A 25,980-nucleotide genomic window follows, 5' to 3' on the forward strand; every position below is an offset into this window, starting at 1 on the left:
ATCGGAAGACTATATGACTGTCTGCATTGCTTTCAGAAAAATTGTCAATTTGTGTAATTGGTACCATTTTTTAGTAAGGGCAGCGTACTGTAGAAAAGAGCCTAGTTTAGATTCTACTGCAACTTTAATACCTTGATTGGGAACGTAATCCACGTGAAAGCTCTTGGTCAGCACCTTCACAAGTGGTAAAAATGAGAGTGGAGACATGTCCTGGAAAATAAAACTAGTAATGCTGTCTTCCTTCAGGATTGATTTCTCCACTTTAGCATCTTTCACGGCAAACAGAAATAATGATTTGTGTAAATGTCCATCAGTGTGATATGGCTGGAAATAGCATTGCCTGTGAATAGGATAACAGCATCCAAACCCAAGGCATTAAGAAGAGGGTCACTGGAAAAGATATTCTATCAAAATGTCCCATTTTTTACTGTTATTTTTTAGCTAGTGGTGCTGTTTTACCATTTTCATTTCCAATGCTTTGGAGATCATTCTAAACAAGTATATCTTTTTTTTTTTTTTTTTTTTTAAAAAAAAAGTCCATATGGTTATTGCATGAGCCATTAATTTCCATACATGTACTTGCTATGAGCCCAGAAATGCATTCAACTTTCGAGTCATGTATTTCAGTTCCCAGTAACTACTAGAATAGTAAAGTTGGCAGAAGAGTGCCCCTTCAATAGAGGTTTTACTTTTTTTGTTGTTGTTGTCTTCCTCTCTCCTCTCTGTTTTTAGCCACCAGCTAAATACCTCCTGCCAGAACTGACAGCATCAGACTATGGGAAGAAGTGTGTGGTCATTGATTTAGATGAAACTTTAGTGCACAGTTCATTTAAGGTAAGTAAATTCAAAAGCGATGTCTTGCAACTTGAATCTGTCGGTGAATGTTGTAGGAACTGTTAAGCCTCTTAACACGTTAACTAGTCTTACAGGCTCGCCCAGGACGCCTGCTAGTTCTCGTTGTTTCTCCTATGACTATTCATCCTAATTTAGCTGTAAGGGGAGTAGCACAGACAGTGCTATTTTTTTGGTTTCGAGAAAGTCAACACCGACTGCAGCAAGGCCTTGAATGGTTGTTGACTTTATGGCTCCAAATGGTAACTACTCCAACAAGGACCTGTATTTCAACAGGTACAAAGCTTGTTGCTCTGAAAACATGGTTTCGTTTCTGATGTTTAAATGATGCCATAGTTAGTCTAGGAGAATGGAAATTCAGCATGCCTTTATGCTACGTAGATGTACCTTAAACCAGTTGGTTTGGGGCACTGGTGATTGCTGTGCACTGTTGCTGCAGATTGCTTGCTGTGGATCTCAGTGTTTGTAAGAATTTAGCTTTCACAGCAGGAAAGCAAATAGCATTTAGCTGTTGCTGATGTGTCAGTCATCTTGTAGGGGCAACTTTTATAACCCTTCAGATTTCAGCATGTGGTGGTATTTTTCTATTGTTTAAGTAGGGCTAAAGTTAGAATAGGAGAATTCAGAAATACAAATAACCTAAACTGGCGCAGAGTACTGGTTGTATTTCTGATGAGCAAATGTCAGACATGCTGAAGCATGTGCCAGTTTTATACTTTGCTATTGGAGAATTTTTAAGAATCAGTAATATATTTCTTTCTTAACAGCAAGCTGGAGTTACCACCAACTTTATAGTCTTCTAGTTTTGATTGCACTTTGTTTTTCACTGCTGGCATAAACTCAACATTTTAATCCTGCAATATTTAGTTGCCAGCATTTAAATATGCAAACCATAATTCATGTTGCGGTTAGAATTTGGCAACAGCCTGTCTTTGTTGACTTAAAAGAAGAACTTATATGGAGATACTAGAAAAAATATTCCTGTGCCTCAAACTGAAACTAAGATTCTTCTCCGTCTATATTTTGCCTAATGGTATATAACAATTTGTGGTGGCGCACAGGAACCTCTTAACCTCAGTGCCAGATCCTTGTCTGCTATACCCAGACTGAACTTGCACTTGAGAATTTTTCAGGGAGATGAGAAACACAGCTGGATTGGGAAGGGGGAGTGACCATGCCTTCCTAATTAAAATGAGAGTCAAGAATAGGAGGGGAAAGCTAAATTTAAAACTCTAAATTTACATAAAAATAATGAACTATTACGCTTAGTGTTATCTGAAATGTAAAAAGAAAAGTTTGTTTTCTGAATGCTGTGGGTAACTGTGATTTTCCTGGGTTTTGAAACAAAGTGAGATTCAATTTAGGTGGTTAATAATTTATTTTTTTTTAAAACCATTTTAAAGAAGTAAATGTGTAATGGTTGACATAGTGTAAGTCCTTTCTTGTAGGATTGAGGTTTGCCTTTATTGCTGTGTGCTTTCTTAGTGGGCTTGTTTTAATCATCCCATTTATTCAAATGATATTTAATGGGTATTTAAATGATGTTACATAGATATTTAAGAAAAATCAAAAGATTACCCGACTTAGTCTTGGAACACTGAATAATGTTTTGTGTTGGGAAAAGAAAACTGGTCCCTTTTTTGTGCGAAGCAAATAGCGTGAGGCAAATGTTGGTGTTTCTGCAGTATTGGAGTCTTACGGCTACAGGGACATTATCTGAACGGGAAGAAGCCCTGTGATGGGAGTTTGTAAGAGAAAACCATGTGCTGGAGGGAACGGCTTTAGCGGTTTGGTGGCTGGCGCTGTCCAGGGGGTGCTGTTTGGATTTTGTTTCAGAAAGGGAGATGCTTCAGCTGAAGCAAGGCCGTTGCGGTCATCAAAAATAACGATGGATTTCCAGAGGAGCAAGGGGATTTAACACCTATATGCACGTTGCTCTGCCTGAAAATCAAGTTACTTCTGCGGTTTCTTTTAGTTGTATTATTTTTTTTTTTCCACTAAAACATGTCTGCTCTACCCAGGCAGGTCCCGACTTAAAAGCTGTAAAAGCATCCATAAATTTGTGATTTTTAGTAGAAAAGGCTTTATTTAAAACACATGATATTTTAGAATTCATAATTCTGTTAAGAAATAGGCTACATATTTCAAATGCAGATAATTTTTTTTTTTTTTAACACAACCAGAGAGGCAGAGTATTTAAAGTGCTTTTTTATGAAAGCAGCAACATCTGAAGGAGGGTAATTCTTGCCTTTTTATGCCCCTGCATATTTGTGAAGCTTTAAGGAGGTACTGGTCTTTCATGTTAAGGGCACATTAAAGGAATAAAGTTTGGGGTGCTTTGGCAAGAGTAAAAAAGGAATAGATAGACATTATAGTTATCATTCCCATCATAAAACAATAACAGAAGCAAAAATCATAAATTATTAAATCAAGGAGATGTAAACATGGTTTTGTATAAAATGCATTAAACCACATGCAAGTCTGGAATGTAGTCATATTCAAAACTGGCTGTGAAACACTTCTAGAACATTTAAAACTCTGAAGCTTTTTATTAAATAGAAACAGTTCTAGCTGAAGTAAAGATTCAGTGGAAACACATTGTCTTCTTTCACGCTCTGTCTCTGTGGCTCCCACTTGAGGCACGTACGTGCTTCATGTGTGCAGCCCCAGAAGCCTTTATCCAGCAAACTGCTGCAGACTTTTCTCCTGTCTTCCCACCGTGATGAAGCACAGAACCCCAGCCCAAGCTCTCTTCCTTATCGCTTGTGCCAACAAGCAAGCTACGTAGTACCTAAAGGATAAGTGGGGGAAGCAAATACATAGTTGAGTAGAATCATAGAATGTTTTGGGTTGGAAGGGACCCCTAGAGGTCATCTAGCGCAACCCCCCTGCAGGAGCAGGGACACCTTTAACCAGATCAGGTTGCTCAGAGCCCCGTCCAACCTGGCCTTGAATGTTCCCAGGGATGGGGCCTCCACCACCTCTCTGGGCAACCTGTTCCAGGGTTTCACCACCCTCACTGGAAAGAATTTCTTCCTTAGATCCAGTCTAAACCTACCCCGGTTTAGTTTAAAACCATTACCCCTTGTCCTGACACAGCTGGCCCTACTGAAAAGATTGTCCCCATCTTTCCTATAGGCCCCCTTTAGGTACTGAAAGGCCGTAATCAGGTCTGCCCGCAGCCTTCTCTTCTCCAGGCTGAACAACCCCAACTCTCTCAGCCTGGCCTCATAGCAGAGGGGCTCCAGCCCTCGGATCGTTTTTATGGCCCTCCTCTGGCCCCGCTCCAACACTTCCATGTCCTTCTTCTGCTGAGGGCTCCAGAGCTGAACGCAGGGCTCCAGGTGAGGTCTCCCCAGAGCAGAGTAGAGGGGCAGAGTCACCTCCCTCGACTTGCTGGCCACGCTTCTCATGATGCAGCCCAGAGTACGGTTGGCCTTCTGGGCTGCCAGTAGTTTGGTTAGTGTTACTAAGTCTAAGGGTGAGTTTTATTTGTTAGCAAAAGTTAGGTTGTCTACACAGAATGTGCTTTTCTCTGGCATCTGGTTGCTGTTGCTTCCGTTAAAGTTTAGTAATAGCTGGATATTTTATCAGTGGGCTTCAAAACCTTTGCAACTTGCAGTGACCTATTCTTTTTCTGCTGGTACAGAATATTTATCTTGCTTAAGGGCGTCATGCATATATAAATTCTTCAAGTGCGTGCAAGTCTTCTCAAAGCGTGTACGACGCTGGCACCCACTTGAAAACTTTGGTGGCTGAGTCTCATTGACTGTTCATTTGGGTTTCTTTTAAGGTGAAGCTTCAGTACATTTTTATGTGCCTGTTCTCTGGCTGTCGGAGATGCTGCAGAGTATCGTCTGTCTGGGGGGCTTCATGCAGGTAGCAGATGGGAGCCTCCCCCCTGTCTTGCAGAGGCAGAAAGGGGGGTGTATCTTGGAAATTGCTTGCTCTCAGCTAAAGAAAAACCTAGATTGTATCTGCGGGTATTTGAGGAATTCTTTAGATCATACTAGCGTGGCAGTCAACAGAATGGGGGTTTCCAGCATCAGCTGCTCTGGAGGTTTGGTTGCCCATACTGGTTGGTCAGGACGAGTGGGTTTGGTGTAGCTTCTCATTTGCCCTCTGACGCAGCGCTTGCAGGTGTCGGATCAAAACATCTTCCTTATTACTTCACTACTGAGAGAAGGTGTTGCCCTGCATATAAATTCTTACTGTCGCTTTGTTCTCCTCGCAGGAGGGTCATTTAACAGTGGAATTAGAATCTCGTTTTTTCCAGGGAATGGGATCAAAATGGTGCTATCAGGTTGATATTGCGGGATCCTTTTTTCCTACCATTTTCCACAGAGCAGCTCTTTATGCTCACCAGTTTGTCATCTGCTTCTTGGTCTCTTTACCTTGGCTGCTTCTCCGCTTCCTTGGCACCTCCTTGCCCGCCCAGATGGGTTTGAAAGCTGTTTCTAGTCTTGCAGATTCCTCCAGGACGTGCTCCTTGGTGGTACTTAAGATCAGTCTACTGGCTGATCCAGAAAACCAGGTGAGAAAGTCTGTGCAAGTCTGATAGAGCTGAGTGAAGACGATATCCATCCTTAGTAATGCCATACCAGTTACCAGCCAGACTGCTCCCAGCCTTTGTTTTAGGCTGTTATCCATGAAGCTTATTGTCTGTTAATCAGTCCTGTTAAAACTATATTTGGCAGCTCTGTATCTCGGCCATTTCCAAGCTGCAGATCGTGGAGTGAGTTACAGACTTCAGCCAGGCTTGTTTACATGGTTCGTGGTGATTGGTTTTTTGTTGTTTTTTTTTTTTTTTAATCACGGACGTAATGCATGAACCGTACCAAAGGATTCTGCCAAGTTTGATGTCCGTTTGAACTAGTAAACATTCTTAGCTGTGCGTCACCCAGCTACCACTACTATCTAGCCAAGATTAAACTATGTACTCTTAAACTGTCTAGAAGGTCATTTTTCTGCTTTCCAAAGTAATTTTACTTGACCAACAGGTTTTCACAGTAAGTCTTAAGAAATAAGTTGTATTCAACAGGCTGGCAAAATGGATTCAAGGACTTGGACAGAGTGTGCCTGCTCTTCCCTTTTGAGTTTAAAATGCAGTTTTATGGGATTCATCTGATTGGTATGGCACGTTCTTGAGGTATTGCATCTTGAGAATCATTTAACTATACGACTTAAGTCTTGTTGCAACTTGCTGCAGCTCCTGATTCAAATATAACCATTAGGTATTACTTTTACCACTGTCTTTGTTTTTAATTAATTACTAATTGATGAGCCAGAATAGAATACGTGAAGCCCATAGCTGAATTTCTTTGTCATCATCCACACAGACTTGATGAAAGAGTTAATCAAATAGATGCTTATCCCAGTAAACACACCCGGAGGTAGCGGGGCTTATTCAAGCAGTAAAGCATGTTATATTGTACAAAGCTTAAAAATATGAGAGAAGAGGGAAGTGCAGTATCTGGTGAATACGGCTGTGTAAGACGTCTGACTTGTGCCTGTAAAGGGTGCGCACACAGGGTGGATCTGTACAGTCAGAAAAGCTTATTAACTTGTTCCCGAGAAGTAAGTACTCTTCTCTTTTACACCTCTGAAATCTTCCCTCTAATGATCTTATTTTTAACGTTGATTTATTTCCTTGTCGTTCTTTCTAGCCAATTAGCAATGCTGATTTCATCGTTCCTGTTGAAATTGATGGAACCATACATCAGGTAAGTGCTCTTGTTCCCTTAGCGTTGTGCTGGTGGTGCAACTGTCCTCAGCATCCCAGAGAGTTATCTTTCTTCATTTGCTGCTTGACATTCAATAACTTGTCCTTTTGCAAAATACAAAAGCTGTGTAGTCTGGAATGTCTCATCCAGACAGGCATCCCTATTTGATCAGGTATGTAGTTTCTAACTACTAAGTCTTGGTTTTAACTTTTTCACTTCTCTAGAGTCTCTCTCTCAGGACTTCAATACTTGACTCTTTGTCAATTTAAAAACATTTTCAAACAGGAAATTATCTAAGGATGGGTTCTCAAACATTGCAAGGCCCAGAAAAAGCTACTTGAATACTGTATTCTCATTGCCTCCACAGACAAACAGGACATAAGTTGGCTTTAATTTCTGTTGGTAGTTCATATGGTCAGAGCTTTATAAAACTATTAAGGAAGAACAGATATTTCTTCAGTTTTTGTGGCAATCTAAGTTCTGTCCCCTTTTCTTCCTGTAAGTAATTTAAGTTCCTCTGCTAGGACTTTGTATACGCTTCAGCATCTTTACAAGGTCCAGACAAAATTGCAAGGAGACTAATTTTTTTCACTTAAGACTCTGTGAAATGGTTTTCAGTACATGCAAAACACCCATAATTTGAAAGTCTGTCCCCTTTGTGTATCTTACCTTGGTGTCTTTAGTCAGTAGTGATTTCTGAAAACATTGAATGAAATAAATTAGTGCCAAAGATTTTCCTCTTCAGTCAGACATTAAAGTTATTTCTGGAGACTGGTTTTACTGGTTAATGTGAAGTTGAGCCTTTCTGATACATGAATCTTGAAAATTGTTTGAAACACCTTCTATTGATTGTTGTAGGTTAAAGATAATGCAGTTATTGAGTTGCAAATCTTCCCTGGATGTGGTTCAATGGAGATTTTAAATACTTCAATTTTTGAAATGTTGTCTTTTTATATGGATTGTTTTAATATGTTCATAGTTTGATCTTGGAACAATTGATAGATCATGAAGTTAGTGCATCGGTTTTGTTTGATTCCCTGTTATGAAAACTATCCGTGTAATTGTTGCTCTTAAAATTATTACTAAATATCAGTCACTGGACTGAAATGAGTTTTAAAGCTATAGTTGCTGTGACAGTTTTTACACTGTGCCTGTTTTACGTAGAAAAATTCAATATCTAGGGTACTTAAACCTTTATTGTTCACCAGAGCTGAATGCTTAAAATACGTAAGTGATGTTTTGGGAGATTTATTGTGATACTGTCTGTCCTCATTTGATGTGGGCTTTAATTGTGTTTGGTGCTGTAACGCAGACATTTTCTCCCCTAAAACTTTCTGGAATGCTTTTGAAAGGGAATAAATTAGGTTGCCTAACAATTTTGAATGGCTTAGGATTGTGATCACTTAGCTTGTCAAGATCACGTATTTACATTTTGCAATAAAACCCGGTAAAAGACTATTTGGGCTTTACAGTCAAGCACTTCAAAAGCCTGTTGCTTTTCTGTTCCCCACTGCAAACTTTCAGATTCTTCACCAAACGTAATGCAGTTAGGCACTCAAGATGACTGCGTGTCAGGGGAAAAACAAACCAAAACCAATGGGTCAAAGGGAGTGGATTTGTCCGTACCCTAGACATGAAGGAGGAAGGCTGCTCTTGACAGAGAAGGTCAAGTGAAGGGAGTCTCTGACTGTGCTTTGCTGGATGCTTCCTGCATAATTTTCAAGGAAATTGCTTAATACCTTTATATTTCACATTCTTAATCTCTAAAATAGGTAAAAATCTGTCGCAGATGGGTGGTTGAAGTGAAGTTAATTGTAAGGAATGTGTGATCCTTGAAGTAAAGGTAATTTATACAGTATGCAGAACAGGCAAAGACTTGGGTCCCTGTGTTTGTAATACCTCTGCAGGCAAAGCAATGTACTATCATCCAGCAATCTTTTTTTATTTAACTGTGATAATCTGAAGGGCAAAAGCGGACGTTCTGGCTTAGTCCAGTGGGTGTTAACACAGGCTGTAGGGCTTTGACAGCCGGTTTCCACTTCAAACCTGTAATTTTTTTTAATTAACTTAGAGCATAAACTGAACAGATACCAACGATTTTTGTCACCCATCAGAATTTGCCATCTGTATAATGCCTGTCCATTTTCCTAAGCAGTTTGTATACTCAAAGGTTAATCATTGGCATTGGGAAATACTTCCACCTGTTTAAAATACTATGGGATACGTGAAATGTTGTGAAACCACACTGTCTGTAGTGCCTGTCCCTACCTGCTTTACCAGTAAGCCTGGTATCTTATCGAGCAGGAGACTGACAGAGTGGTGTTGTACTTGAACCCTGCCTCTACCCCATGGAAAACAAATGGAGAACACCATTTTAGAAGTGCCCATTCAGAAAGAAATTTGAGATTATGTGAGATTCTTCAGGTCTCGTATACCACAAATACAAGCTGTGGCAAATTCAATTGCTGTACACTTGAAAGAGTTTTGGGGCTGACTTACCTAACAAGTGTTGTTCGTGGTAACTGTTGTAACTTTTTTGTTGTGCAACAGAGGTATTCAAAAAAGGCTTCCCTCTTTAGAAAGGATTTGTCATTTTGTTTTAGAAGTAACTCATGTGTGGAGGTACCTCTCTTTCCTTCCGTTATGGGTCTTTAGATGCCTGCAGAGACTGTGCCCGTCTACAGGGCAGCTAAAGTTACAGGAGATGAATCCCATGCTTTGTGTTGGAAATGATGGCACAGACACAAAAGGGCAGTTCTAATGCAAGCTGACACCCTCCTGGCCAGTTCTCTCATTTCTCTCTGATTCTCTGAATAAAAGGAAATTAGAGCTGGTCCCCTGCTCTACCAAATTATAAGTGAGAAACTGTGGGAAGTCCAGCGAAATGTGTTGCAACTAAGAGTGCTCTTTAGAGAAAGTCTGAGGATTAAAGGAGTTGCTGGAGAAAAGACGTTCAGCCTGTTTGGTACCCTTGACGTAACTTCTGCAAGAACAGGTTCTCTCTTTTGGAGCGTGCTTCCCATTTAACGAATGCAGAGCAACCACAATCACAACCCCCAGATTAGAAACCGTGCGTTTAATATAGCTGTAAACCCCAACAGGTAAAGATTTTTAGGGTATGGTGGTCCTTTGTCTTTTATCCAAATTGACTTGCAGTGCCTTTGTGCCTTGCTCTCAGTGTCAAAGAGTAAAGAGGGCAGCCAGGAAGAGTTTGATTTGATGTTACTTGGAAGTTCATTTGTTAAGGTAATTTGTTTATTAAGTGAGTAAAATCAGTTTTTAAGTGTTTTGTATATTCAATTACCAATTGCTTATTTTTAGTTGTTGAAAGCTAAAGCAATGTTTAGCATGTATACTCTGACTGTAACATACAAAATGTTTTTTATTGTGGAGGGGTGGGGAACGCCGTTCAAAAATAATAAAATTTCTTTCTATAAAGGACAAACTTTGTTCATTTTCTCACAGAAGGATGTGGCCTGGTTCAAGTAATCCAGGATAGGCTGTATCCATTCTAGCTGGCCTATTCTTGGTTACTTGCACTGGGAGGCAACCACAACTGTGTGAACCAGGCAGACGAGGAGGCTCAAGGATGCGTTTTGTTTTCTGCTCGCTGTTAAGAAGATGCACCCAGCCCACAAAAAGGGAGATTACAGGAGCTTGAGTTGTCACGGGTGAATTGCTTTATTGTTACTTGAAGATTTCGTTATTGTAAAGCTGGTTTGGAAAGGCAATTCTTTGTGTCCTATTTAACTGATTAAAATTGAATTGGGTTTCACTTTTGGTGTACAAATACTGAGTCTTTTTAGGTTAAGACTGCTTTGAGATGTAGAAAATGTATGTGGAAACACCAAATGCATGAAAACAATTAAAGATAATTACTTGGGTTCTGCCATTAGCAGCTGTAAGTACAGAATCCTGTGAAAACATGCCCAGTGCCTGATTTGTGCCTTAACATTTTAAGAGTAAGGTTCATTTCAAATAAAAAAAAAAAAAAGACTGTAGTCCTCTAAATTCTTACTGTGATAAGGAAGAAATTAGTGAGCATACAACACAGAAAAACCGGAGGGTTGGGTTTTTTTTAATGCCCTGAAGACAGTATATAAATCTCAGAAAAATGCCAGGAGCCAGTTAGTCTAGAGACTTAAACTGAAGACATCAGGCAACAGAGGAAAAAGCCAAGCCACAAATAACCATGCGGCATTGAGATGCAAGTCCAGCCGCTAACAAAGTAAAGGGGAAAAAATTCCAAATGAGGAGGAAGAGGAGAAAAGAGCTGCACTGTCAGCTGAAGAAAGCTTTTTATGTGAAGTAAACCAAAGAGATTTTGTAGCCCAGGATACCAGCACACTTGCAGTTGCTTCCAGGATCTAAGTAAGACTTCTCAAAAAAAAACTTCAAGGGGAATAACCATCAAAAGTATTAATGTATGTTGTTCTGAAAAAAAAAAAAAAAAAAAGTGTTGTTAAAAAGTGAAGGAGTTGGGGCTTTTTAGAGGAGGAGAGAGTGAAGGGAAAAAATTGGTGAGACCTCATCCTAAGAGGTGGCATTTATTATTAATAAGGCATTTAAAATGAGGGGCAAATCTGTTGGCCAGAGCCCAGTAGGTAAGATTTAAGGCAAAACAGCAAGAGAAGCTCAAGTACAGGAGGTTGAGGGAGCTCTGTGGTGGATCAGGAGATCTAAACCTGGGGGATAGAGACAATACAACTTAAAAACACTGCGTACTTACAGCTAATACCGACTAGTCACAGTATTAGGAGACCTACAAATTGCCAAAAGAGCGCGTATAGCAAATACTTGCTTTTATAAACCCACTCCTGTCTGCAAGCCTGTGGTTAAGGAGCTCTCGGTCTGTAGCTGCTGGGTTGATTTACTGTATGCTCTCTTTATGGAAGAGGTGGGTTAGGTTGCAAGCAGCAAAGTTCATATCTCTGGCTTGGAGTCTGTAATTACATTCCAAGTGGAAATAGTTCACCGACACAGGCACAGATAGGGGTGAAGAGCGAAGGGGACGCTTCTTTTGCTGTTCCTGAAAACACAAGGTTTTAAAAGGGAAATTAATACTAAATTCCAGCACTTCCTATCCAAGAATTTAAGACTCTGGGGTGTCCTTTTTGCGCCCTCAAAAATAAGTGTAGGAATATAATTTAAGGCTAAAGAATTAAGAACTTCATTAGGAACTGTAGAGTTAAGGAGTAACTTGCATCTCTTTCTGGGTGCCCAAATAGAGAAGGTCTGCCACTGTCTTTCTACCCCTGTCTTTAAAAAATTGGAGATGCAATTTGGAAAGGAAATACTACAGAACAACTTCGTGTAGTAAGATTTAAGTACAAAATTAATTGCGTTGTTGTAGGAGAGGAAATTACTTGGTTTATGCCTAGCAAAATACAGGAAACTTTGCTGTAATTATCTGGAAAGAGAGTGGTGTTGAAGCACATCTGTTAACTGTCTTTAATTCATAAAATGTCACATTAATTAATTGGTTAAGTGCTGCTGTGGTTGTTTAAAGAAGAAAAAAAAATCTGGGTTATAACTTGTTATCTGTATCAAAGTTTGGATGTATTGCTTGAATTTGAGGGGCCAGAAAGAGTTTGGACTTCATAGAAATAACTTAAAGCAGATCAAGTCTTCATGCTATGAGCTATATGCTACATAAAGTGGAAAAGTAATTAACATTTCTGCTTTGGTCATTAAGGTACAGCTCCATCATGTATGTTTTTAATAAAACTTTGCTTTCAGATTTAGTTTTTCAATTTCAAGTCTCCCTTATGCAACTTTCTCCCTTCTTTTGCTAAAGGCTTTAATTGTTACACTTCAGTTCAAGCTGGCACTTCCATAATTTTCTCCTTCAGGCTCTTTCTCTGGGTGCCTTATGTTTTTTACGGTTTTATTAATATGAATGTACTAGAATACATGCAATTACTCTAGTTCTACATATCAAAGAAAGATATTCCTGAAATTGCGTCAGTCTTGCAATTAATTCTTCCTGAATTCAGTTATATGCCAGGCTTCATTTGAGATGTCCAGTATTAAGGGTTATTTGCCAAACAAAGAAGATAAAATGCGGCCAGTGTTTTCTCTCAAACTTTTAATCTAAGTGCAAACAAGATAGATAAATATTTTTCAAGCAGACTCCCCTCTTCAGCTTCCCAGCATATTGTGAACTACTTGCAGGCTTTCTGAGCAGCAGTTATCTTATCTCGGTGTTTTCTGTGAACGCAAATCATCTCGCTTGCTCCAAAAAGAGAGGCAAGGAGGCTCTAATACTTACTAATCAGGTTGTTGACAGTAGGCAGCCAAGCTGTGCCTGTATGGTTGTCAGTGCAAAAAGGCAAGATAACCTTGCTGAAACCAAGCTGCTCAAGAGGAGAGAGATCCTGAGCATTTACCATTTTTAATGACAAGGTCACGGCAGAAGATGCTATAGACCTCGCCACCGGATTTTGAAAGCAACGTTTGCTAGCCATTCTGCGGGGCGCTATGAAGGTTTTTGGTGAAAGTTGTCTGCGGAGCCGGATGACTGATAACTATCCGTGGTGAGATAGGGTACTTAGTGCCTGGAATTTAAAAAACGAAAGAATTAGCCACAGGAAGAAAACAGTTCCCTGTTGTGCAATTGCTGTCATCATAGCGGTTTCATCAGATTTATTCCTTCTGTAAAGCCCTTCAGGACCGAAGACACCAGCACCAAAATCATTTCGGTTGAGAGATCTGAATCCTCGCTTCTTGAGAAGCCCTACTGTCTCTCTTTGCCTTTAATGAGATTTTTTCAAGAAGCATCACTCCAGATGATGCACGGTATTTGCAATTGCATAATCAGCATGGGGCTTGGCAGCCCGTGCATTCAAATTTCTCATTATTGAATGTCTACTTTTATCTTGTATACTTGGTTTTTTTTCTTTTCCTTTCAGCGTTTCATTTGAACTGCTTCCATGCAAACTTTTGTTTCTTCAAGTGTTAGGATTACAGGAGTGTTTTGAGGGGTTGTTTTTTCCTTTTGCCTGAAACACTGTTTGACCTAAATAGCCATTGTCATTCCAGGTTTATGTATTGAAGCGACCACATGTGGATGAGTTTCTTCAGAGGATGGGAGAGCTCTTTGAATGTGTACTCTTCACAGCCAGTCTAGCCAAGGTTTGTTCCTCTTCATCTCGTTAGCCCTCACGGTGCTGGTCACTGGACGTTTGGTTGGGTTTTTCTATGGATTATTATTTCCACAGTTGGTACTATCTTAATTTTTCCCCTTCTTTTCTGCTTCTTTGTCTGACAGTGTGTACTTTGTCTGCTAGTGTGTGGGTAAGTGTTTCCATGGTAACACCATCACATATGGGCTTGTCTCATAATGTAGCCTCCATGCATTGCTCATAATGCCAATATGAAAGGCTTACAAGTTACCATGGTTATAGTGAGAAATTAGAACAAATAGCGTGCGAGTAAAGCAGTATATTAAAGCTGGGCATGAAATAAAATACACTGTATTTAATGCTACCTACATGATCAACCGGTGATTCAGAAATTCACCGTGTCTGAAAATTTGGAAACACATTTTTTTTTTTCTGTCAAGGTGCAATTGCAATCGGGAGCTAGCAAATTAGACATTTTGTGAAGCTTGAAACATCAACAGGAATATTTTGTGCCCTCTGGTCTCCAGTAGCAGTAGTACCTCGTAGGTAGTTTTGTGGTAGACATTACAGTAGTAGGCATATTTTTCACTTCTTCCAGTGTATTGTATTTGTGGTGTCTTGTTTGTAAAATCATATTGACTGTTTCTAAATAATAACCTAGCATAGTAAGCTTTTACTCCAACCTACTGTAGAGGTGGTGGAAGGGGACAGGTCCCTGTTTGACCTGCTACAGTGCCTGCTTACGAGGGGATTCTTCCCTGCGCTCTGGTTACCGTGTTCTGTTCAGTCGTACTGTGAAAAAATCATAGAATCCTAGGTTGGAAGGGACCTCAAGGATCATCTGGTCCAGCCTTCCTAAATAATGGAATGATCTCATACTGCAGCTAGATGTCTGGCAGGTTTCATAGTCAAAAGATGATTGATTTCAACATCAATTTTGTTTCTCAGTTTAAAATATAGGAAAATGGTAATCCCTATTCTACAAAAATAGTTATTACTACCATTTTCAAGTACATGGTTCTTCCATGTTCTGGTTTATCTGAATACTTTCCCTTGGATAGTTTATATCAGTTGTTGGATTCTAAGCTGTGCCTCACTTAAAGTATCATCTTATATATAAAATAAGAATTTCCCAGTATTGCACATGGGTACAATAACATTCTAATAACAGCTTTGTCTGATCTTTTATGTCCCAATTATGCAATTTGGTAATCTTAAGGTTCTGTCCCAGTCGCTCCAAGGGCATCATATGAGAAAGCTACACCAAGCTTAGATGCGTTCGTTGCGGTTTATCTTCAGAGGGACGTGGATATGAATTGGCTGTGGAAGTGGCTTCATATAGATTTTTCTGTTAGTATTCGTTGGTTTTATGGTAATGTTAGGTGAGATCTCTGTATCCATCAACTTTTAGGTGACTCCTAGGGTAACTGTAAGTTGGCCCTAAGAATAAAACCTAATCGATAAATCACAGAAAACATTCAAGTGCAAGTTAGCCTTCCCTAGAAAGATAACCATCCCACTTTTGTGTTATCTCCCCGTTAATCACTTCAGGTTTGCAGGCATTGTAAATTAATTAACAAGGAGCAGGGAAGCAAATGAAGAAAGGGCATTTTATCTGAAATTATTTTGTGTTCCTTCTTTGTATCGTTCTGTGAATTAGCCTTATCTGCGCTTTACTAACTTCATGTTTCTAACTTCTGTTTTTAAGTATGCAGACCCAGTAGCCGACTTACTGGATCGCTGGGGTGTGTTCAGGGCAAGGCTCTTTAGAGAATCCTGTGTTTTCCACCGAGGAAATTATGTGAAGGATCTGAGTCGACTGGGACGTGAGCTGAGTAAAGTTATTATAGTAGATAATTCTCCTGCATCTTACATCTTCCATCCTGAAAATGCAGTAAGTATTCTCAGTATTTGAACTCCTCAAATGTAACTTGATCTTTCTGGTCCTTGCCCAGACTTTCTGATTCAGAAAAGAGCCTTTCAGAACATTAATTTGTATTAGTTTCTGTATGTTCTTAGACTGCAGGTAGGTTCTAGTAGTCACTGCCAAATGGTGAAGGACTGGGGCAAACTGATTTTGGGTGTGTCATAGTCAGGACTGTTAATCTGCTTTCAGTTTTAGCTTTTGGCACGAAGTCCATCAGTTTTGAGAAATACCAAGCGGTGTAGAACCTGAGTAACTAACCTAGCTCTAAAAAGCAAAGCTGCCCTCCAGCATAGTTTTTGTTCTTTGGAGTGGTGATTACAGAAAGGATGGTTTACTTGAACTGCTTTTGGTACTCCATCTTTCTTCACTGCATGAGTGAAAATATTTTATTAGACAAGACAGTTAATGCTTTACTGGTTACTGAGTTGTCTATTTGTGGCTAAGGGGAAAAAAAAAAATCAAGATCCTGTCGTGTTGTTAAGCTTCTCCTTTTAAGTATTTTTGTGATAACTTGCTTCATAATTAGAAATGTTAGTCAACAAAGGGGAATAATTAGGAGCAACGCACATTTTCACTTGTGTGTTTCTTATTGGCTCCAGCAACTGTGATGGAGTGGTCTGGCGCTTGCTCCATCCGTTGTTGCAATCAGTACAGATGCTCACATCTGTTTTGTAGCTGCCAGGTTGGCAAGCTGGAACTCGCCTTAGATCTACTGACTTTTAAACAACCAGGCTGTGCAATGTTTTCTTTGATGTTTTCCGGCTGCCTTTTTGGTGAATTCTTAAACTTGACATAGAAAACTTCTATCAGGAACACTGTTTTGCATAGTCCTGCCTCTCCTGAATAGCTTTTCTTGTTGTTGTTGTTGGGTTTTTTTGTTTGTTTTACGTGTGGCATTCATCTTGCAGCAATCTGCTTTTAAATTCAGATCTTAATACTGTGATGCCCTAAATGATTGGGTGAAAACATCTTTCTGGTTGGTGCCACACATGATTTAAAGTTGCTATATATAATAACCAGGAGCTGTAGCTCTAATTTATGTTCATGGTTAAAATTAAAAACCTGATCCAGATTGTCAGTTGGTATCTCGGAATTCAGTGCCAAGAAAATAATGAGCTGTAGAAATTTGGGAGATGAAATTAAGGGCCTTGTCAGAGTGGTTTAATCATGTATAGAAAAGTGCTGTTAGCTAACTGATGAATTCGAGTCTCTGCAGAAACCAGAGCTTGTAACAAGATCGAAGATAGTCTTTGAAAGACCTCAGTGTACTTCCATAATGAAAATACACGGAACTCCTTCCCCAAATCTAGCCCACATATTTAAGAAGTGTTATTATATGCATTATTTTCTGAACCTGCTCTCAAGGTCTTATATTTTAATCTGAAATCTGCTCTGTACTCACTGTTTAAATATTTCCTCCGCAGCCTCATGCCAGAAGGGTTTGTTGCTGCATGCCTGTGTTTAGTGACTCACACTGATAATACTTAGACGAGAAAAAAAGACTTGGACATAAATAAAGTGTCAGTACAGCTTCATAACCTGTATCTTCCTTCCAGTCCATTCCGAATATCAAGGAGGCAGAGCAAATTGAGCTGTCCTGTGTTGGGTCATGTAGATTACCTGGACATGTGGGAGAAAGTCAGCTGTATGTCAACTGTTCTACAGTTGGATTTGGAAGGTCAACTGTTCTACAGTTGGATTTGGGGTTGATGTTGCATACTAAAAAATGTGGGCTTGAACCCGGTAGTCCACTTGAATGCTAATGACTTGTGATGGCAGTAAATGTTACAGGACACCTACGTAGGCAAAACTCACACGTTCTTCACGTCATAAAGTCATCTTAATATTTATCGGTTGCTTTGTTTCAGGTGCCTGTGCAGTCCTGGTTTGATGACATGACAGACACAGAGCTGCTAGATCTTATTCCTTTCTTTGAAGGACTAAGCAAAGAGGAAGAAGTTTACAGTATGCTTCATAAACTCTGCAACAGGTAGCCCTTAACTTTGACTGACTTCTGCTACTAGATTGCAGTTGCTAGAGGCTGTCTCCATCTTTTTCAGCTCTTTCAAATGTAAGCTTTGGGGAGGTCACCCCTGTCAGAAGTGCTACTCTTGATCTTCCTGTTACATTGGACACGAAGGACAATCATGAGTGATGCTATTAAGCCTTCAGAAGCCTGACTCCTAAGGTCATGTGTTCAGACTACTTTTTTAAAGGAAAAAAAAAAAAAAAAAAAGAAGCTATTTTAAATGGGACTCTTTTAATGAATTTCATAAATGGACATCTTTTACTGGATCAGCTTTTCTTAAAACATGCCAAAAAAGAAGCTTGTATTTCAGCAGTTGAATTTCTCTCCCTTTCTTCCCCTCCCACTATGCAGACAATTTTACCCCCCTGCTTAGAGCAGTTGACCTGACTCTGAATTTTTTCTTACAGAATGAAGTGCCTTTTTGAATGTTATTTTAAGATAAAAATTCATTTTTGTATAAGACGTATTTCCAGACATCTTTTAGTCTTGTATTGTCTAAATGCTTTAAAAGGAAAAAGGAAAAATTTTATAGAGCACTGTAATATATAACAAAGGAAAAAGTTGAAACAAAGATGCTGGGTTCCTGTCTCCACAACGGCATTAAGTTGTATTACATTTTGTCATGCTCAGAAGGTTTAAGCGTTTGTGGGAGGGGTGATTTGGGTTAATTACATGGTTGTTTCACTGATACGATTTTGGGCACAGTTTTGAACATATCTGCAGTTGTTTGAGTATTAGGGAATGATGACGTTGAGAAAATAAGGTGGCTAATACATCTAAAGCACCTTTTCTTCTAGACAGATGAAGTTCTATTGTCTCTGCTTACGCACAACTGCCATGCCTCTCGTTTTTTGGAAAACCATTATCTGGGGAGAATGGGGAGGAGGTCTATTTATTAGTTTCAGATTCTTTTCTTAAAAAAAAAAAAAACCCATCTGGGTAAGCTGGATCTGTATTGAGCTGTTTGGAGTACTTTTTTCTTTTAATTGCTGCTACTGTATACTCACCAAATGGAGTTGACCATCGGCTGTTATACTGTTTTTGCCACTGTGCCTGTGCTATGAAACATTTTCTGTAAGCTGCAAACTTGGGCAATAAATAAAATGCAGGCTTCATATCCCACCCCTATCTATTAATCCTACGGTATCAGATATACCAGAGAACTCAGTTAAAGGTGACCTGCAAAGGATTTTTTAATAGAATTTTTTTTTTCAGTTGGGATGAAGCCCTCTCCTTTGGTATATAAAAATGCAAAAAGTAGTTTTCCCACATCTCCAATTTGTATTTCTTCTTCCTCAAGGTGTTAGGTGCAGATTGGGGGCTTTATCGAGTCTTGCTAGAAGGGCAAAAGTTACTAGCCTAGACCAAAAGCCATCCTCTGGCTTTGAGGTTGAGTAAGTCTCATCTCTGAATCTGAGAACCTGCTTAGCATCTTCTGCAGTGTCACAGGTACCCTTTCGAAAGAATAGCTTCTAAATATTTTAAGCCTTTGAAGAACAAGGCACACCTATTTTTTTTTTTCCTTTCCAGTGTCACCTTTTAATTATAACTTATAATTATTTTCCGCACCAGAAATCTACAAACATAAAAATTTACAGCTATGTTTGGCTGTCATCAGCGAAAACTAAATGGAGTAGTTGGTGCTTCTAATTAGCCTTGTGCTAAATTCTGAATAGTAAATCTCCTTTGCCTTGTCCGTTTTCCTCAAAAAGTCTTGACGACTTGGGGAAAAAAAAAAAAAAATCTTTGCGATGGACTGGGATTGTCATCCTCGTCTAAAACATTGGTGAAGCAGCTTAACAAATTCATTCATAGAAGGGCAGGCCAGCCTACACAGGCAGTGAGTAGGTTGTCGTAGGGGCAGTATAAAACTGAAAGATGACTTTGCCCCCTTGCAGTCCAGCCGTGCACCAGCTGCGGGCTGTGTCTCGCAGCGAGGGATGGTAGAGGCAGTCCCGTGACGCTCGTGAGTCTGTACGGCATCACCGTTTTGTTTTCTTACCAGTTGGCATTACCTTAGTACTGTATAATTCTGTGCCACAACAAAAGACAAAACTGTCAAATTTTAAAACCTATGTTGTTTAAAAAATGGGGGGGGGGGGGGAAGGACATATGGATTCTGGTTAGTCCATCAACGTTTACTTTCGGTTTAAGATTGTTTAATTTTGTATTTGACTTCAGAGTAATGAAACTGTAAGCTGCCAAAAAGTTGTTCTCTGAGCAGTATTTTCAACTGTGTTTGTCGCTTCTAGGCTTCAAATGCAGTCTGCAGGGAAAGTATTCAGGTTGTAGTTAGTTGTGCAGGTATGATAGGAATGGCTGAAAAAATTCAAAGACTTTCTCGCTAGCATTAGACCAAACAATCTTCCAATTAGACAATAAATAACCCCACAGAGACATTACCATTTAATGGTTGTGACCTGTTGTACGTGAGACAAACCATGTCATTAGTTTGCATTTATGAAAGCAGCGATTTCATGAACCAGTTGCCTTAAGTCTGTGAATGAATGTTGATTATTAAAGTGTCTTGTATTGTTTTAAAATCCACATATAATGGACAACTGAACTTCTGCACCAGCTTCTGGAAGAACGGTTCTGTTGATGTTCTGTGCAACCATACTTGGTTTTTATTGTTTATTTTGGATCTTGAAATCCACACATTAAAAAAAAAAAACGTTAAACTTATTTTAACTTAGTACAGCATTAAAATGACATTTGGTGACAATACGAAGGCGAAAAATTTGGCAACAGTTTTGATCCCTGCTAGAATCTTAACTTCTGATTATTTTTTTTTAATTTTTTTTTTTTAAATCATTCTCATTGAAATAAAACTTGGAGTACTCGGCAGTCAGGTTTGGACTTCCCTGGTTATTCAGATTTTGGCCGAAGGGATCAAGCTGTCATGGTGGTTTATTTTGACACTTTCATCGTACTTGAAATTTCAAGTGTTAAGTCTGCGTGAATATACATACGCTTTATATTTAGGGTTTCTAGATTTTAACAAAGCAATATAGTTCTGTCCATAAAGTCAGATAATGAGTGGAATGTTTGTAAAATTTGCAATACGGGTATTTGATTGTATTTTAAATACAAGATTTTAAAAATTAAAATAGGAAAAAAATATTTCTTTCCTAAATCTCTTACATATTTTGAAGTGCAGTTAATGCATGCAGGTCACCAGGGCTGTTATAAACCCTGGTTTTCAATTCTATTTCTGGATATTATAGAAGCATTAAAAAGTCTTTTCCCGTTGGTCATTCTGTTCAGCTAGAGAAACGCTGCCTGGCCTGAAGTTCTGTTGTCCTTTTTATGTTGGGTTAAAAAAGGTTTTTTGCCTGTATAGGTATTTTTAAATTAAGCTGTAAGGCAGAATGCCTTAGATTCTTGAAATTCAACTGAAGTGTTACGATTAAATTGCCATTTGTAAACTAGGGCTGTGCGCAGAACTCTCGCTAACCACCAGGAAAGTGCGGCAGGTTTTGAATGGAAGATCGTAGCAAATGTACAATATTGCTGTGTTCATTTAGGTAGCTTTGGAAGAATAATTTGTCTATTTGTTTTGCCCTTTAATCTTTTCTTAAACAGCAAGGTTATACGTGGAAGAAACTCAACACCTGAAGAGATTTGGTTATCGGTGTATGCAATCACTTTATCACAGCATGATTTTGATTAGACTGGTTGGGGACAATAAAGTATCGAAATGACACTGGTGTGTACTGATGTTGCAGCTTTTGAAATTTCAGTGTTTAAAAAAAAAAAATCTGTAGCTCTATAATTTACAAATACTTAATCCTATGTTTTACAGATTCTTTTTAAACTAATAAAACACAGTACCGCACAGCCCTATTTGTAAAACAAAACCAAGTTTGTGCCTCTGATTTCCAAGGTGCTGTGATGTTATGCCTTTGTGGGGCTGGGAGGGCAGGTGAGGCGCGCGTGGGGCAATTGCTGAGAAATCTCTGGGCTAACTATGCAAAACCAGCTGTCGGGTTTCTGTTTCACATTATATTGTAAAAATCCAGCTGACTTTTTTTTTTTCCTTCCTTGTTAAAGATCTATTGGGAACTTCTTAACAGAGGAGTAAGCAATGGAAATGTTCCTTTTTTTTTTTTCTTTTTTTTTTTTTTCCTAATAATGGAGCTGTTTACACTTTAATGCAATGAACAATCCAGCGATACTTGAGAAACACTACAGATACCATATGAGTGTTTTCAGGAGAGGGAAGTGTTGTCAATCAGGTATTGAATGGTTTCTTTACTGTCACAAATAAAAAAAATTTTAACAATATAGTTACTTGTGCATGTAATACTTCTCTGGGAAAAAGAATTTCCGCACTTCTCCCCTCAGTAATAGTCACTGCTCTCATTTGACAGGGACTTTATTCCTGCTCATGCACATCCGTGTGAGACGGTAAAATCGCCCATCTCTGTCCCACTCGCCTCCCCCTCTCCTCTTTTTAAGTCCTGTATAGGACTCCTTATTGACTGCCCTGGCACCTGCTTGTGCACACAGAGCTGATGAACTGCTGATGAACTCTGCTAAATAAATTGGTGGTGACTCTGGCAGATGTTCCAGCTATTTAGATCTCTTGGATGAGATCATACAATAATTTGTTCAAGCCTCAAAGCTGTGTGACTTCTTTTGAAGGGCTTACTTCAGCTACTTGAATAGCTGTCCTTAACATCGCTGCCGTATCCAAATGAATATCTGAATAAAACACTTTATTTGGTTGCAAAGTCTATTTTGGGACTTTTTATCTGACACAGTAAGACTTAGGCAGAGCCTTCCTTTCTAGGAAAAGGCACATATTATTAATGCTTTGTGAGCAGAAAACCTTAGGCCTGTTAGAATAAGCAGCTGGCTCAAGATAGCACGAGTTGCAATTAAAAATATTTTTTTAGTTATTCCTATGACCAGTTGGAATGACCTGGACTGCCTTTACTTGTACTGGTGGGTTGGGGGTTTTGATTTTTTTTTATTATTTTTTATTTTTTTAGATTTGGGGTTTTTTGATTGGGTTTTTCTTGGGGGTTTTGGGGGGTTTTGTTGTTTCGGGTTGGTTTTTTTTCCCCAGTTTTACCAATCTCCTTAGCTGCTCCTTCGGATAAAGATGCCTTTCTTTCACTCAGTAAAAAAAGCATTTCAAAATTCATAAACCAGCTCATTCATAGTGGTGAGAAGGACACTGTTGTTCTATCCTAGCTGATTGAAAGTAAGTGTTTGCAAAATTGAATACGCCATAGCCTATATGCATATATGCCTTCCAGTATTTTTTTTTTTTTTTCCCCTTTTTATTGTGTTCTGACTTGGAAGGAAAGCCAACCGCTCTGAAATTCCCTGCAAGATGGGATAGGGCTCTTCCAGGTGGGCTGCAGCTCCAGGGGATCCTGCAGTCTCCAGCAATTTTCCTGGCAAGCGACCTTTGCCGACCAGGGTTTCTCCCAGCCCAGCTACGCTAGCAGGAGACCAGGCCAAGTTCTCCTGGACTCCTCTGTTGGTTCTGCTGGAGCTACTGGAAAAATAAATGATCTTTGGGTAATATATTGGTTTTGACAGGTTGGCAAACTCCAACTTGAAATGCTTCCAGGCATCTTTTGTTTAAAGTCTTCTCCGGGGCTGTTTCAAAGGGAGCTGCACGGAGGAGCAGGCTGTCCTGTAATTGCCTAATGCCATGTTAATCAGCGTTCTTGAAGCACAGGACATACGCTAACGTCTTGGACTTAACAGAGCTGGATTGGTCTCAGTAAAATAAGTCTGCATCTGCAATTCCACACCTTCCCGAACAGCAATTTCAAGAGGTTAGATTTGGTCATGGCTTAAACAGGCAGCAAACTGCATTTTTGAGGTGATGGCTGTGTTGGCTTAGCTGTATCCCCTGGACCGGGGGGGACCCTGTGCTGCAGTCGTACCTCCCGCCGCTCTTCTCTGTGCAACTGGCATCATGTAATTTTGCAACCGCCTTTTGATTTAGTGAGGTAGACACATTTGTCAGGACGTAAATTGCAGGAAAACGCTGGTCAAAGAAAAGAAACGCCTTTAGCCATCATCTCGGGCTGGACTCCAGCTAGGACAAGGCTGTTGTGACTTGAAGGCAAACAGAGGAGTCACCGTTAAGCCAGAAACACGTCACCCCCGCTGAGAACCACCCTCCTTACGGGTAATGAGGGTCGATCGTTTCATTCATACAAATGCAACGTGCACCACCTGTGAATTCCCAGCATTTCGGTAAATGTCGAAGAGTCTTGAGGGTTGTTGGAGGGGCAACTGGCGTGACCATGGGTTGTTTTCTTTGTCAGATTTTAATGAGTTTTTGTGATAAAACCCAAACTTCTTTACGGTGTAACTTTGTGATCTTTTTTTCATGCTTTGATTCAGTTTGACAATAAACTGTGCTATTCTTTTCATCCTCTTCATGTCTGATAACGCATGTAGTTGAGGTCTGCCCCCAGAAATCCCCCTCTCCCCTCCATATGCCACTCTCCTCAGGGGAAATACTGGGGGGAAAGGCAAAGGCTTTGTAGAATCAGGCCACAAAGTTCTCCTCATGCCATTCCTGTCCCAACTCTTTGGGCTTGCTGGGCTTTAATAAAGATTAAAGCCTTGACTGCTAAGCGTCGAGGGCTTCCTCCTCTAGCAGCATATCTGGCAGGTAGGTTCAGTTCCCGTTCTTACTTTATTAACCTCCTGAGATTTGAATTAAACAATCTTGCTGCTTCCAAGGCCACCAAAGCCTGTACATAAGCTGGAGATGAGAAAAAAGCAAGATCCTGGATTTGGGGAGTGGGGGGATAAGATGCTGGGAGAAAGCGGGTGATGCAGATCTCGGGGGTTTCCCATACAACCCAGTTTCAGTTCCCGCATGGGGCATCCCTTGTCTGGCATCCAAGGGCACCCCATAAAGCAGCAGGCTGATGCCTGGCCTGGCTGCCCTAGGTTTGCACAGGTGAGGGTGGCCCGAGTGCCCATCAGGAGGTGCACCTCTGCATTTTCTTCCAGGCTACAAGTGCCATGTCCCGCTAGCACTGGGAAACGCCTGTTGTGAGTACGTCCATCAGTGGTGAGCTTGAGCAGGTGACCTGATACTGGTCTTGAGTTAACCAGTGATGACCAGTCTACAGCCAAACACCGTTTATACCCTAAGCGAACTGGAGGAGCTGCCTTTGAGCTGAGTTGAGTTGGTTCAAGGTGACCATGTGAAGCTGCTTTTTGTCTGGCACACGTCTTTGAGTTCGGTCTTCAGGCAGTAGCATGTAAGTAAGTATCATGCTGAAGAAATCTGGTGTAAATTAAGTACATACTAGCAGATTAACCCATGGGAATAGGAAAGTCTGACATCTTTTCATGTGTTTTTTTAATCGGAAATGTTTTTAGAATTTTTTTCTAATCTCTACCTAATGACCTGGTATGACATGCCATACCATGAGAGGTTGAGAACTGTAGATACATGTAAAATCTATGCGTATTTTTAAGCACCTGAAATTTTCAAGCACAATACATGGCGTCTGGGGCCATTTTGTCCTTCAGGAGCAAATGCATTTATGAGAAGAGACTGAAAATTTTGTCAAGGCCTGAGCCCATCTCTAGCTTAGTGGGGCCTCGCGCTGTGTAAGAGCAGGGTTAAGACTGAGTATTTGAGGTCCTGCCTTGGCTCTGCATCATGGGGCTACGTAACTCTGTGACCCTAAATCTTCCTTTTAATATTTTCTTTAAATACTGGAGCCTTGATCTCATCTGAATCCTCTGTAACGCGTCTCAGTAGCTCAAGGCAGGTCCAGATGAATAGTAGTTTGCTGGCCTGATCTCTAATCGGAATCGATCTCAAAATAATAACCAGAAGGATGTGAAGAAATATTTGGGATGATGATGGTTGCAGTTGGAAAATGGTTGGAATATCGCATCCTGGAGAGGAGGATGAGCAGGTGGAGGGGTTGGGAGCTGGGGGAGGTCTGGGGTGATGACTTAGTGGTGCTGGTCCGCAGTGGGCCAAGCTGCACCATGGCCTGGTGGTGGGAACGCTTGGCTTTTATACATCCATGCTCAAAATCCTATGAAAATGAAGAGGGTTTTAAAGGTGTGGGCCATGCAGGGCTTGGTCGCACCACGAGATGGTGCAGCTGTGCAGTGTTGGCTTTTAAAGGCGCCGTAAAGGAAATTTAGAAGACATTATCTCAAGTAAAAGCATCGCCACAACTTTGGTGTCTGAATCTCCTGCCAGGGTTGCGCTCCACAGGTCCATGGATAATGTCTGCCTTTGGTTAAAAATATCTCTTCGTATTTCAGAGGCAATTTCTTCATTTGCCCAGTGAATGCTGAGTTTCCTCTGCA

General features: G+C 40.1%; 1 protein-coding gene across 3 annotated transcripts in view; it reads left to right on the top strand.

Annotated features, from left to right (window-relative positions):
- CTDSPL (CTD small phosphatase like) overlaps window positions 1–19,749 on the top strand; it is a 46,090-nt gene extending 26,341 nt beyond the window's left edge. For all 3 annotated transcript variants that reach the window (XM_035899631.1, XM_035899633.1, XM_035899634.1), the window contains 5 exons: window positions 733–834; window positions 6,519–6,575; window positions 13,617–13,709; window positions 15,408–15,593; window positions 17,495–19,749. In XM_035899631.1, the coding sequence (XP_035755524.1) occupies window positions 733–834; window positions 6,519–6,575; window positions 13,617–13,709; window positions 15,408–15,593; window positions 17,495–17,620 (564 nt within the window). In that variant the 3' untranslated portion in view covers window positions 17,621–19,749. The remainder of the gene's footprint in view (window positions 1–732; window positions 835–6,518; window positions 6,576–13,616; window positions 13,710–15,407; window positions 15,594–17,494) is intronic.
- Window positions 19,750–25,980: the final 6,231 nt, after the last annotated feature.

The sequence above is a fragment of the Egretta garzetta genome, unplaced genomic scaffold, assembly GCF_000687185.1.
Source record: "Egretta garzetta isolate BGI_Z169 unplaced genomic scaffold, ASM68718v1 scaffold117, whole genome shotgun sequence".
NCBI lineage: Eukaryota > Metazoa > Chordata > Aves > Pelecaniformes > Ardeidae > Egretta > Egretta garzetta.